Raw genomic sequence first — 15,000 nt, forward strand, 5'->3', positions numbered from 1 at the left:
AAACAGTTTGGGACAAATGCTCATTGCAGCGGTGTTAAAAATGACTGTTAGCACCTCAGTCAGGTGGTGGGCAAAGTCCTGAGATGTTGTCTGGGCCCTGCCGCTTTGAGGGGTTGATCCTTCAGGCAGCGGTATGAGTCTGGCACGGGGGTGTTGTTGTTGGAGTAATCAAAGAGGGCATACATCCGATTGAGGGCTTCTGGCAAGTAGGGCTCTTTTGAGCATTTTGCACCATGAGTGTTGGTAGTTGGTTATAAATTGATGTCTTTGCACATTTTAAATTGTTGTACATATTACCATATTGCATTTTTTGCCATTCTGTTGACTTGAAGACAACCCCAGACAAGGATTTCAATGTGCTTGTACTGTCGAGTTTACCCATAGATGGCCAATAAAATACCTTAAAGCTTGCTCTGATGGTCTTCGGCGATAATGCGACCCAAGGTCTTTTCATGCTGCCCTAAATGCTGATGCTTAATCTGCCGTGAAGGCAGTATCCTTAACCTTCAGCAGTGTTCTTACGTACTGTACCTCCACATTTAACCAGTGTTTCTGGTTCAGGTAATTGCCTTGACGGTGGCGCATTATCAGCACACTTTGAGATGAAGTGCTTTATCCAGGTCCACTTATCCTTTGTGTGTCTGCTTCCCTGAACACCTGCCAGTCTGTGCACTGAAACCAGTTCTGGAGCACAGAAGCTGTATCACTGGGCCGGACAGTGACATTACTCAGTGTGCGTCTGGACCGTCTCACCAGAGGATAATGACTGTGGGCAACAGAATGGAGATGTGGTCGGAGAAACCAAGGTGGGATTTCGGGAGGGCTATGTATGCTCCATGTGTGTTTGTATACTCACAGTCCAGTGTGTTATTCCCTCATGTAATTATATTGACATGCTGGTGGAGTCTAAGAAGAGTGTCCGTCAGTTATATGTAGTTAAAGTCGCTTACAGCCAAGAAAAATGTGTCCGGGTGCTTAGTTTGTAGAGCGCTAATGGTGGTGGTGCTGCAGCAATGTCTTGCTAGCATTAACGTTGCGAGGGATAAAAACTGTCATTACGAACACAGCTGTGAACTGGTAAGGAAGAGCAGTGTGGCCGGCATTTAACAGTGCAAAGTCCTATTTTCTCAGTAAAGTCGCTTTCTTTAAGACCGTTGTTTGTTCACAAACTTTTGGTTGAATAAAACACATAGTCCAACCAATCTGTTTTTCCCCAATCGGAAGTCGGCCTGGGACCATTGCAACCCGTTGGTCTGGGAAGCTGAGTCAGGCATGTTGTCGTTTACTCACGTTTTTGCCAGGCATAGCAGAGAATATTTCCTTATTTACCTGCAATTACAGTCGGATTAGGAGGTATATTTTTTTAATCCCCAGCCCTAACTCTTATCTGATTTTTAAAGTATATACGAGGTCCGAATTGACACCATTGAAGTGTAACATTTTTCAACTTGTTTAAGTCGGGTTCCACGTTAATCAATTCATGGTAGAGTTACATTGTTTAATGCATCCAGCGAGGCATCACAACAAAATTAGGCATTATAATGTGTTAATTCCACGACTTTGTATATATCGGTATTGGTTGAAATCGGAATCAGTAATTAAGAGTTGGACAAAATCGGAATATCGGATCTCGGCAAAAAAGCCATTATCGGACATCTCTAGTCTGGATGTAATTGTTGTTGTTTGTCAGAGTTATTTTTCACATGTGTTTTTGGCACCAAACTTGCACCATGAAAATGGCTTAATCCCAGGACCTTGGAAAGCAGCTGTGTATCCCCATTTTATTATTTTGACAAACGTGAATGAATGGTTGATGGTGGTTGGAGAGGCCAAATTTACAACCATGTTTCAGTCAGAAAGACAGCTGTGACAACAGATGTATTTCACCAGCACCAGTGTGACCATGAAATGAACTTGGTTTTAGTGTAAAGTGTTGTTGTGTCACACCCAGGATATCAGGTTTTGTTTTGGTCATGTTATGTTTTGTTTTGCGGACATTCATTTCTTGCGTTTGCACTTCCTTGTTTTCTTGGTTTCCATAATAACTCATTAGTTTCCACCTTGTCTCCAAGTCAGTTCTCACACCTGCTAATCATTATCATAATCATTATGTGAGCCATTCTGTTTCTGTCTTTGTCCTGGCAACTTTACCTTACCCACATTACCATGACCTACCTACAGATCCCGCATATTCTTATCTGCTTCATGCCACGTTATGCTGTTCATTTTTGTCCACGCCACATAGGTTTTGTATTCATTCCTCAGTGCAAGTTTTGTTTTTTCATGCCACCGTGCAAGTGTTTTTGTTCATGTTTGTAGTTAGCAGCCTTTGTGCTAGTCATTTGTTTTTTTGTAGCCAAGTATTTGTTCTCCGCCATTGTGCGCGCCTTTTGTTTACCTTGTTGTAGTTTGTTTGTGTAGTAGTAATTAAAAATGTACTCACGTTCACCCCTGGCTCGTCCCAAATCCCCTTTGCATCGAAGAAACAATCCAAGTTCAAATCAAAGCTTGACATGTGGAAAACCGGTTGAATATCAAATCTCTTATTAAAGTCCTGTGAGGACATATCAGTAGTACTTTACCACTTCCCATAATCAATCAATTAAGACATATAATCAGTGATTCATCTTAATTTCAATTGGTTTTAATCAATACATCATTTTGATTAAATTAGTATTTTATTTATTCTAATATTGGTCTGTTCTTGAATGCTTTCTGCTATTGGTTTTGCAGGGTGAATATGGCTCACCAGGCCCAAGAGGAGTGTCTGGTTTGAAGGTAAAAAGTTAAAGGAACATAATTATTAAATGACGGTCTTTTTGCAGGTTTTTAGTATACATGAATAACACATTGCATCTTATTCTCACCAGGGAGACAGAGGAGATCCGGGCTTGCAAGGATTACCAGGCTCTCCAGGACCACAGGTAATCAATCCCATATTCAATATGAATCAATGCATTTTATCTATGAATACAATCTTTTTGCCTAATTTATAAAGTAATGTCAAACCTCTGAAGTTTAGCTTACTTCCAGATTGTTATCATAAGACTTGAACGTCTTTATATACAGTACAGGCCAAAAGTTTAGACACACCTTCTCCTCATTCAATGTGTTTTTTTTATTTTTTTATTTACATTTTAGATTGTCGCTGAAGGCATCAAAACCATGAATGAACACATGTTTAGTTATGCACTTTACAAAAAGGTGAAATAACTGAAAACATGTTTTGTATTCTAGTTTCTCCAAAATAGCCACCCTTTGCTCTGATTACTGCTTTGCACACTCTTGGCATTCTCTCGATGAGCTTCAAGCACACCTGTCAAGTGAAAACCATTTCAGGTGACTACTTCTTGAAGCTCATCGAGAGAATGCCAAGAGTGTGCGAAAAAGTAATTGAAGCAAAGTGTAGCTATTTTGAAGAAACTAGAATACAAAACATCCATCCATCCTTTTTCTACCGCTTATTCCCTTTGAGGTCACAGGGGGCGCTGGTGCCTATCTCAGCTACAGTCGGGCAGAAGGTGCTTTACACCCTGGACAAGTCGCCACCTCAACTTTTTTTTGTCATGTACATAATGTGTTCATTCATAGTTTTGATGCCTTCAGTGACAATCTACAATGTAAATAGTCATGAAAATAAATACAATGCATTGAATGAGAAGGTGTGTCCAAATTTTTGTCCTGTACTGTACATCAATTATACTTATGTTCATACATCATTTATATTAGGAGTGTAACAAATGTTGGTACATAAGTTGCTTTTAAGATCACATTTATTTTTGGAATAGTAAGAAAACAAAACAAGAAACTGCATACCATTAAATAATTAAAAATAAAACATAATACAATAGGTATGCCCCAATCAATCACCCACCAATCTATTCCTGATGCGATTGTTCTTTGTTGTACTCAATTTTCTTTCTTTCTCTCAGGGCCAGATGGGTGAGCCAGGACATCGTGGAGAAGTTGGTTCTAAGGTAGGAATAATTAAAACAGTTAAGTGTTAATGATAAACACAAATTGAATGTACTTAAAGTAAAAAGTGGAATAATCACATTTTTATGCACTATACCGGGGTTCGGCAACCCTAGTGGCTCTCTGGAACTTTTTCAAAAATGTATGAAAAATGGAAAATAAATGAAGGGAAACAATTTAATTTTTGGTTTTAATATGGTTTCTGTAGGATGACAAACATGACACAAACCTCCCTAATTGTCATAAAGCACACTGCTCATATTAAACATGCTTCACTGATTCGAGTATTTGGCGAGTGCCGTTTTGTCCTACTAATTTTAGCGGTCCTTGAACTCACCGTAGTTTGTTTACATCTACAACTTTCTCCGACTTTCTCGGACGTGTTTTATGCCACTTCTTTTTCTGTCTCATTTTGTCCACCAAACTTTTAACATTGTGCGTGAATGCACAAAGGTGAGTTTTGTTGATGTCATCGAGTTGTGTGGAGTGATAATCAGAAATATTTGGTCACTGCATGACTGCAAGCTAATCGATGCTAACATGCTATATTTAGGCTAGCTGTATGTACATATTGCATCATTATGCCTCATTTGTAGCTATATTTGAGCTCATTTAGTTTCCTTTAAGTTCTCTTAATTGAATTTATATTTCATGAAATTTTTCATATCTCTATTTAATATGGCTTTTAAGTTTTTGCGGCTGCAGAGAGATTTGTTTTTGTATTTTTGGTCCAATATGGCTCTTTCAACATTTTGGGTTGCCAACCCTTGCACTATACGGTACATGCTTTTATTTGTGGCGGCCGGCGATAAATAAATCAGGTGCTACACGTTGATACAGGTGTGCATCGTAACACTGCTTCCTAACACAACTCATACACACCTGGACTGACAGGTGTGTATTCTATATTTTTTGTACACCGCCTTGGATACGGAACAAAAGCATACTAGATTTACATGCAGTGCACATTAAAAGTTAAAAAACGGTTGTTGGGAGTTCCACATTTATTTTGTGAAGCTTTTTGCATCAGGCATTTACTAGGTTAGTGTTTTTCAACCACTGTGCCGCGGCACACTAGTGTGCTGTGAGACACAGTCTGGTGTGCCGTAAGAGATTATCTAGTTTCACCTATTTGGGTTACAAATATTTTTTGCAAACCAGTAATTATAATCTGCAAATGATGTGTTGTTGTTGAGTGTCTGTACTGTCTAGAACTCGGCAGAGTAACCGTGTAATACTCTTCCATACCAGTAGGTTACAGCCGGTAGCTATTAGCTTTGTAGATGTCAAAAAGAGCAGGAGGCTGTGTGCAGGTAAAAAGGTGTCTAATGCTTAAACCAAAAATAAACAAATGGTGAGTGCCCCTAAGAAAAGGCATTGAAGCTTAGGGAAGGCTATGCAGAACAACACTAAAACTGAACTGGCTACAAAGTAAACAAAAACAGATTGTTGGACGACAGCAAAGACTTACTGTGGAGCAAAGACCGCGTCCACGATGTACATCCGAACATGACAATCAACAATGTCCCCACAAAGAAGGATAAAAACAACAGAGAAATGTTTGACTGCTAAAACAAAGTAGATGCGGGAAATATCGCTCAAAGGAAGACATGAAACTACTACAGGAAAATACCAAAACTAGGAGCGCAAGACAATAACTAAAACACTACACACGGGAAAACAGCGAAAAAAGTCCAAATAAGTCAGGGTGTGATGTGACAGTACACCTTCGTTGAGTCAAGAGCTATAAATGATAAATGGGTTGTATTTGCTCCTCTTTGAGCAGCTACCTTACCGTGGTAGAGGAGTTTGCGTGTCCCAATGATCCTAGGAGCTATGTTGTCTGGGGGCTTTCATGCCCCCTGGTAGGGTCTCCCAAGACAAACAGGTCCTAGGTGAGAGATCAGACAAAGAGCAGCTCAAAGACTTCTATGGAATTACAACAAAATGAACTCAGATTTCCCTTGCCCGGACGCGGGTCACCGGTGCCCCGCTCTGGAGCCAGGCCCGGAGTTGGGGCACGATGGCGAGCGCCTGGTGGTCGGGCCTGTCCCCATGGGGCCCGGCCGGGCACAGCCCGAAGAGGCAACGTGGGTCATCCCTCCAATGGGCTCACCACTCATAGGAGGGGCCATAGAGGTCGGGTGCATTGTGAGCTGGGCGACAGCCGAAGACGGGGCACTTGGCGGTCCGATCCTTGGCTACAGCAGCTAGCTCTTGGGACGTGGAACGTCACCTCACTGGGGGGGAAAGAGCCTGAACTAGTGCGCGAGGTAGAGAAGTTCCGGCTGGATATAGTCGAACTCACCTCGACGCACAGCAAGGGGTCTGGAACCAGTTCTCTCGAGAGGGACTGGACTCGCTTCCACTCTGGCGTTGCCGGCAGTGAGAGGCGACGGGCTGGGGTGGAAATTCTCGTTGCCCCCCGGCTCAAAGCCTGCACGTTGGAGTTCAACCCAGTGGATGAGAGGGTAGCTTCCCTCCGCCTTCGGGTGGGGGGACGGGTCCTGACTGTTGTTTGTGCTTACGCACCAAACAGCAGTTCAGAGTACCCACCCTTTTTGGGTACACTCGAGGGAGTACTGGAAAGTGCTCCCCCGGGTGATTCCCTTGTCCTACTGGGGGACTTCAACGCTCATGTTGGCAACGACAGTGAAACCTGGAGAGGCGTGATTGGGAAGAATGGTCGCCCGGATCTAAACCCGAGTGGTGTTTTGTTATTGGACTTTTGTGTTCGTCATGGATTGTCCATAACAAACACCATGTTCAAACATAAGGGTGTCCATATGTGCACTTGGCACCAGGACACCCTAGGCCGCAGTTCCATGATCGACTTTGTAGTTGTGTCATCGGATTTGCGGCCTCATGTTTTGGACACTCGGGTGAAGAGAGGGGCGGAGCTTTCTGCCGATCACCACCTGGTGGTGAGTTGGCTGCGATGGTGGGGGAGGATGCCGGACAGACCTGGCAGGCCCAAGCGCATTGTGAGTGTCTGCTGGGAACGTCTGGCAGAGTCTCCTGTCAGAGAAAGTTTCAATTCACACCTCCGGGAGAACTTTGAACATGTCACGAGGGAGGTGCGGGACATTGAGTCCGAGTGGACCATGTTCCGAACCTCTATTGCCGAGGCAGCTGATTGGAGCTGTGGCCGCAAGGTAGTTGGTGCCTGTCGTGGCGGTAATCCCAGAACCCGTTGGTGGACACCAGCAGTGAGGGATGCCGTCAAGCTGAAGGAGTCCTATCGGGTTCATTTGGCTCATAGGACTCCGGAGGCAGTGGACGGGTACCGACGGGCCAAGCGGTGTGCAGCTTTAGCGGTCGCGGAGGCAAAAACTCGGACATGGGAAGAGTTCGGGGAAGCCATGGAAAATGACTTCCGGACGGCTTCGAAGCGATTCTGGACCACCATACGCCGCCTCAGGAAGGGGAAGCAGTGCACTATCAACACCGTGTATGGTGCGGATGGTGTTCTGCTGACTTCGACTGCGGATGTTGTGGATGGGTGGAAGGAATACTTCGAAGACCTCCTCAATCCCACCAACACGTCTTCCTTTGAGGAAGCGGTGCCTGGGGAATCTGTGGTGGGCTCTCCTATTTCTGGGGCTGAGGTTGCTGAGGTAGTTAAAAAGCTCCTCTGTGGCAAGGCCCCAGGGGTGGATGAGATCCGTCCGGAGTTCCTTAAGGCTCTGAATGCTGTGGGGCTGTCTTGGTTGACAAGACTCTGCAGCATCGCGTGGACATCGGGGGCATCTGGATTGGCAGACCGGGGTGGTGGTTCCTCTCTTTAAGAAGGGGGGACCGGAGGGTGTGTTCCAACTATCGTGGGATCACACTCCTCAGCCTTCCCGGTAAGGTTTATTCAGGTGTACTGGAGAGGAGGCTACGCCGGATAGTCGAACCTCTGATTCAGGAGGAACAGTGTGGTTTCCGTCCTGGTCGTGGAACTGTGGACCAGCTCTATTCTCTCGGCAGGGTTCTTGAGGGTGCATGGGAGTTTGCCCAACCAGTCTACATGTGCTTTGTGGACTTGGAGAAGGCATTCGACCGTGTCCCTCGGGAAGTCCTGTGGGGAGTGCTAAGAGAGTATGGGGTATTGGACTGTCTTATTGTGGCAGTCCGCTCCCTGTACGATCAGTGTCAGAGCTTGGTCCGCATTGCTGGCAGTAAGTCGGACACGTTTCCAGTGAGGGTTGGACTCCGCCAAGGCTGTCCTTTGTCACCGATTCTGTTCATAACTTTTATGGACAGAATTTCTAGGCGCAGCCAAGGCGTTGAGGGGTTCCGGTTTGGTGGCCGCGGGATTGGGTCTCTGCTTTTTGCAGATGATGTGGTCCTGTTGACTTCATCTGGCCGGGATCTTCAGCTCTTGCTGGATCGGTTCGCAGCCGAGTGTGAAGCGACCGGAATGAGAATCAGCACCTCCAAGTCCGAGTCCATGGTTCTCGCCCGGAAAAGGGTGGAGTGCCATCTCCGGGTTGGGGAGGAGACCCTGCCCCAAGTGGAGGAGTTCAAGTACCTAGGAGTCTTGTTCACGAGGGGGGAAAGAGTGGATCGTGAGATCGACAGGCGGATCGGTGCGGCGTCTTCAGTAATGCGAATGTTGTATCGATCCGTTGTGGGGAAGGAGCTGAGCCGGAAGGCAAAGCTCTCAATTTACCGATCGATCTACGTTCCCATCCTCACCTATGGTCATGAGCTTTGGGTCATGACCGAAAGGATAAGATCACGGGTACAAGCGGCCGAAATGAGTTTCCTCCGCCGGGTGGTGGGGCTCTCCCTTAGAGATAGGGTGAGAAGCGCTGCCATCCGGGAGGAACTCAAAGTAAAGCCGCTGCTCCTCCACATCGAGAGGAGCCAGATGAGGTGGCTCGGGCATCTGGTCAGGATGCCACCCGAACGCCTCCCTAGGGAGGTGTTTAGGGCACGTCCAGCCGGTAGGAGGCCACGGGGAAGATCCAGGACATGTTGGGAAGACTATGTCTCCCGGCTGGCCTGGGAACGCCTCGGGATCCCCCGGGAAGAGCTAGACGAAGTGGCTGGTGAGAGGGAAGTGTGGGCTTCCCTGCTTAGGCTGCTGCCCCCGCGACCCGACCTCGGATAAGCGGAAGATGGTGGATGGATGGATGGGTTGTACTTGTATAGCGCTTTTCTACCTTCAAGGTACTCAAAGCGCTTTGACACTACATCCCCATTCACACATTCACACACTGATGGAGGGAGCCGCCATGCAAGGCACAAACCAGCACCCATCAGGAGCAAGGGTGAAGTGTCTTGCTCAAAGACAAAACGGACGTGACGAAGTTGGTACTAGGTGGGGATTGAACCAGGGACCCTGGGGTTGCGCATGGCCACTCTCCCACTCCGCCACGCCGTCCCTATATTGATGCATGCTTGGTTATGCTTTAAAGCAGGGGTGTCAAACTCAAATACAGAGTGGGCCAAAATTTAAAACTGAACAAAGCCGCGGGCCAATGTTGAACAAATGAACCTTTTAATAGGAACCCAAACAAGTTCTGCATTGAACATTGAACAAGCAAGGCTTATATAACTTTATAGTGACATGCAAAATCGAGTTTCAAATAATAATAATAATAATTAAAAAATATCAATGGCACATCAAATAAAATTTAAATACACATTTAATGCCTCTTTTCTATTTGCAGCCTTCTGAGGTAAATATCAAAATATATTGTAGCCTTCCGAAAGAGTTAGTGCTGCAAGGGGTTCTGGGTATTTGTTCTGTTGTGTTTATGTTATGTTACAGTGCAGATGTTTTCCCGAAATGTGTTTGTGATTCTTGTTTGGTGTGAGTTCACAGTGTGGCGCATATTTGTAACAGTGTTAAAGTTGTTTTTATGGCCACCCTCAGTGTGACCTGTATTGCTGTTGACCAAGTATGCCTTGCATTCACTTATGTGCGTAATAGCCGCATATATTATGCGAGTGGGCCTGCACGCTGTCTGTATGGAGGAAATGCGGATGTGACGACAGGTTGTAGAGAATGCTAAAGGCAGTGCCTTTAAGCCACGCCCTCTATATTGTTGTCCGGGTGGAAATCGGGAGAATGCTTGCCCCGGGAGATTTTCGGGAGGGACACTGAACTTCGGGAGGATTGGCAAGTGTGAGAAATTGCGGTGTTACAGCTGCACCGCTGCTGTGTAATAACGGCGGGCCAGCTATAATGTTAATTTGATATTGCCTCAAGGGCCAAATTAAATTACACGGCGAGCCAAATTTGGCCCGCGGGCCAGAGTTTGACACCCATGCTTTAAAGTCATATCCAACGATTGCGACAACGACTTTTTACTGTCAACTGAGTTTTGTTTTATAAGGATTTCTGCTTGTGGTGTGCCTCCGCATTTTTTCAAAGCAAAAAATGTGCCTTGGCTCAAAAAAGGTTGAAAAACACTGTACTAGGTGATCGAAAATAAGCGGTCACAAAAGGTAAAATATTTGCAGTGGCAGGGTAGATCCAGACATGCAGGACACCTCCACAAGCCTGGGGAGTGTGCATTACCCGTGTCATGAAAGGAGAGGCGTGGAAGTGTGCAGAAAAGTCCAGTCTTTGATGAGCGAGAGTCATGACTTAGGATGAATACCGAGTACCGTTTTTTTTTTTTTGGTACCGGTTCCTAACAATTACATTTCCATATTCCACACGTGCCGTGGTTGCATGAATTCCCGGAGGGTGGGTGTCTTACCAGAACACCGGCTCCAATTTGAGAGCAAGCTGTAATGAGCGTGTCGTCTATCCACATTGTGAAACCGTTTTAAGATACTACTCGTCACCACAATGGTGGTAAACAAACTAAGTTTCTTGGAAATAAGGTTAGGGCATGGGTTCTCAAACTTTTTTCAGTGATGTACCCCCTGTGAATATTTTTTTAATTCAAGTACCCCCTAATGAGAGCAAAGCATTTTTGGTTTAAAAAAAAAAAAAGGGATGAATGAAAAAAACTGCTGTTCTAAATGTGTCCACTAGATGTCAGAATAGCAATTATTTGTATCTTTGTAGATTAATAATAATAATACATTTTATTTGGTATAGCGCTTTTATGTATATTCAAAGACGCTTTACAGGATAAAACATTTAAATATAAAACAGTTCAAAGTAAAAATATAAAATACACGAAATATAAACAAAGTACATTGTAAAATACGTAGTAATACAGGACATAAATAATGCTACATATGTAAAAAAAAAAGAAGTAAAATACAGCACTATGTCATCAGTTTCTGATTTATTAAATTGTATAACAGTGCAAAATATTGTTCATTTATAGTGGTCTTTTTTTGAACTATTTGGAAAAAAAGATATCAAAATAACTGAAAACTTGTTGGAAAATAAACAGGTGATTCAATTATAAATAAAAGATTTCTACACATAGAAGTAATCATCAACTTAAAGTGCCCTCTTTGGGGATTGTAATAGAGATTCATCTTGATTCATGAACTTAATTCTAAACATCTCTTCACAAAAAAAGAAATCTTCAAAATCAATATCTATGGAACATGACGACAAAAAATCCAGCTGTCAACACTGAATATTGCATTGATGTATTATTTTTCACAGTTTATGAACTTACATTCATATTTTGTTGAAGTATTATTCAACAAATACATTTATAAAGGATTTTTTAATTGTTGATATTTTTAGAATATTCAAAAAAAATCTCACGTACCCCTTGACATACATTCAAGTACTCCCAGGGGTACATGTACCCCCATTTGAGAACCACTGGGACTGAGGACTCGAGGAAAAGGAATGACTAAGCACGCCAATATTTTTATTGTTCTTGTTCTTATTATTACATAATATTTTTTGTGTGTGTTTTTTGGTTACAAAGCCAGGGACTAAGCCTCTGGATACAGCAAGGCTTTGAGAGCAAAACCCAAATGATTTAATTGGGAGCCAATAATAGTTTTTGCTAATAAAAATTGTATGTATCATCCAAACCCACAATATGAATACATCATCTGGTTTACAACAATGCTAGCAAAATGTACATGTAATAAGATACACTTTATAAAAATATGTTATTGTGTTTAGTTTAGTTACTTGCTATAAAACAGTTCTAAAGTTTATTGTCAACGTATTGTATCGGGACTTGAAATCTGATTGGAGGCCAACACCGTTAATCGGGACGTCCCCAGTCTTCCAATCCATCCCTTTTCTACCACTTGGCCCTCTTTGATCGTTGGATAACTTTGTAAATATGCTTCTCGATAGTTGATTATGATGAACACAGGAAAACTATTTCATGCAAAACATGTTTTATAACTAAATACAACTGTCTAAAACAGGGGTCAGCAAACCACGGCTCCGAGCCGCATGCGGCTCTTTAGTGCCGTTCTGGTGGCTCCTTGGAGCATTTTAAAAAAAAAATTGAAAATGGAAAAAGACAGTGTGGTTTTCGTCCTGGTCGTGGAACTGTGGACCAGCTTTATACTCTCGGCAGCGTTCTTGAGGGTGCATGGGAATTTGCCCAACCAGTCTACATGTGCTTTGTGGACTTGGAGAAGGCATTCGACCGTGTCCCTCGGGAAGTCTTGTGGGGAGTGCTCAGAGAGTATGGGGTATCGGACTGTCTTATTGTGGCGGTCCGCTCCATGTACGATCAGTGTCAGATTTTGGTCCGCATTGCCGGCAGTAAGTCGAATACATTTCCAGTGAGGGTCGGACTCCGCCAAGGCTGTCCTTTGTCACCGATTCTGTTCATAACTTTTATGGACAGAATTTCTAGGCGCAGTCAAGGCGTTGAGGGGTTCCGGTTTGGTGACCGCAGGATTAGGTCTCTGCTTTTTGCAGATGATGTGGTCCTGATGGCTTCATCTGACCGGGATCTTCAGCTCTCACTGGATCGGTTCACAGCCGAGTGTGAAGCGACCGAAATGAGAATCAGCACCTCTAAGTCCGAGTCCATGGTTCTCGCCCGGAAGAGGGTGGAATGCCATCTCTGGGTTGGGGAGGAGACCCTGCCCCAAGTAGAGGAGTTCAAGTACCTAGGAGTCTTGTTCACGAGTGAGGGAAGAGTGGATCGTGAGATCGACAGTCGTCTTCAGTAATGCGGACGCTGTATCGATCCATTGTGGTGAAGAAGGAGCTGAGCCGGAAGGCAAAGCTCTCAATTTACCGGTCTATCTACGTTCCCATCTTCCCCTATAGTCATGAGCTTTGGGTCATGACCGAAAGGATAAGATCACGAGTACAAGCGGCCGAAATGAGTTTCCTCCGCCGGGTGGCGGGGCTCTCCCTTAGAGATAGGGTGAGAAGCTCTGCCATCCGGGAGGAGCTCAAAGTAAAGCCGCTGCGTCTTCACATCGAGAGGAGCCAGATGAGGTGGTTCGGGCATCTGGTCAGGATGCCACCCGAACACCTCCCTAGGGAGGTGTTTAGGGCACGTCCAACCGGTAGGAGGCCACGGGGAAGACCCTGTACACGTTGGGAAGACTATGTCTCCCGGCTGGCCTGGGAACCCCTCGGGATCCCCCGGGAAGAGCTAGACGAAGTGGCTGGGGAGAGGGAAGTCTTCGTTTCCCAATTTAGACCTCGGATAAGCGGAAGAAGATGGATGGATGGATAGATGGATGAATGGATGGAAAAAGACAGGGGAAAAATATATTTTGGGGTTTTAGTATGTTCTTTTTTTGAGGACAAACATGTCACAAACCTTCCCCATTGTTAGAAAGCTCACTGTTGAATATGTTTGCGTGTATGTTACATTGATGAGAGTATTTGGTGAACATCTTTTTGTCCTACTAATTTCAGTGGTTCTTGAACTCACCATAGTGTGGACTGTGATGCAACATGTTTACATGTAAAATCTTCCACTCCTTCTATGTCTCATTTTGTCCACCAAACGTTTTATGCTGTGCTTGAATGCACAAAGGTGCGCTTTGTTGATATCATTGACGTGACTAATTCCATCAGTGCATGATTGGAAGCTAATCAATTCAAAATTGCTATTTAGGCTAGCTGTATGTACATAATGCATCATTATGCCTCGTTTGTAGGCATATTTGAGCTTATTTAATATCCTTTAGTTTTATCTTCCATCCATCCATTTTCTACCGCACATTCCCTTTGGGGTTGCGGGGGGCGCTGGTGCCTATCTTAGCTACAATCGGGCGGAAGGCGGTGTACACCCTGGACAAGTCGCCACCTCATCAAAGGGCCTACACAAATAGACAGACAACATTCACACACACATTCACACACTAGGGCCAATTTAGTGTTGCCAATCAACCTATCCCCAGGTGCATGTCTTTGGAGGTGGGAGGAAGCCAGAGTACCCAGAGGGAACCCATGCGTTCACGGGGAGAACATGCAAACTCCACACAGAAAGATCCCAAGCCTGAGATTGAACCCTGACTACTTAGGACTTTCGTATTGTGAGGCAGACGCATTTACCCCTCTGCCACCGTGAAGCCGTACTTTTATTTTTTTGTACGTAATTTTGTTTTGCATGTCTCATGAAACATTATCTGCATGTAATATTGGCTGCACTTCAGATAGTTGTTTGTGTGCCTTGTTGTTCCAGACCACAGCAAACGTTACCTAGCTTGCCAAAGATTGTAATAAATCCATTAGAGGAAGACAGCCTGCCGTTTCCTTTAACTTGGACACACACATCCATACCTTTGGCCGTTAAAAGTCAGTCATTTTCAGGAGTTATCTCCCTTTTTGAGTAGCCTCTGATTTAATAATAGTTTCTAATGTTGTAAAAATGTGTAGAGTGAATATTACATTTCAACATTTCTGTCATCGAAGATTTGCTTCAGCCTGCGACCCATAGTCATTTTGATAGTAGGCTATTAGAGCTAATATAGACACTTATGTCAAGTGTTGCCTTCATTATAAGACTTATATAAGGCTTTTCTTTTTTTGCGGCTTGTTTGGTGGTACCGGGGGTGTATATTGTAGCGCCCCGGAAGAGTTAGTGCTGCAAGGGGTTCTGGGTATTTGTTTTTTTATGTTGTGTTACGGTGCGAATGGTCTCCCGAAATGTGTTTGCCATTCTTGTT

The 15,000-nt window shown here is 44.3% G+C and overlaps 1 protein-coding gene across 1 annotated transcript in view; it reads left to right on the forward strand.

The window, feature by feature from the left end:
• LOC133569664 (collagen alpha-1(XXI) chain-like) overlaps positions 1-15,000 on the forward strand; it is a 222,237-nt gene that overhangs the window by 12,031 nt on the left and 195,206 nt on the right. The window contains exons 4-6 of the mRNA XM_061922174.1: positions 2,734-2,778; positions 2,871-2,924; positions 3,933-3,977. Coding sequence (XP_061778158.1) covers positions 2,734-2,778; positions 2,871-2,924; positions 3,933-3,977 — 144 coding nt within the window. The remainder of the gene's footprint in view (positions 1-2,733; positions 2,779-2,870; positions 2,925-3,932; positions 3,978-15,000) is intronic.

This window comes from Nerophis ophidion, linkage group LG15, assembly GCF_033978795.1.
Source record: "Nerophis ophidion isolate RoL-2023_Sa linkage group LG15, RoL_Noph_v1.0, whole genome shotgun sequence".
In the NCBI taxonomy this organism is placed as follows: Eukaryota; Metazoa; Chordata; class Actinopteri; order Syngnathiformes; family Syngnathidae; genus Nerophis; species Nerophis ophidion.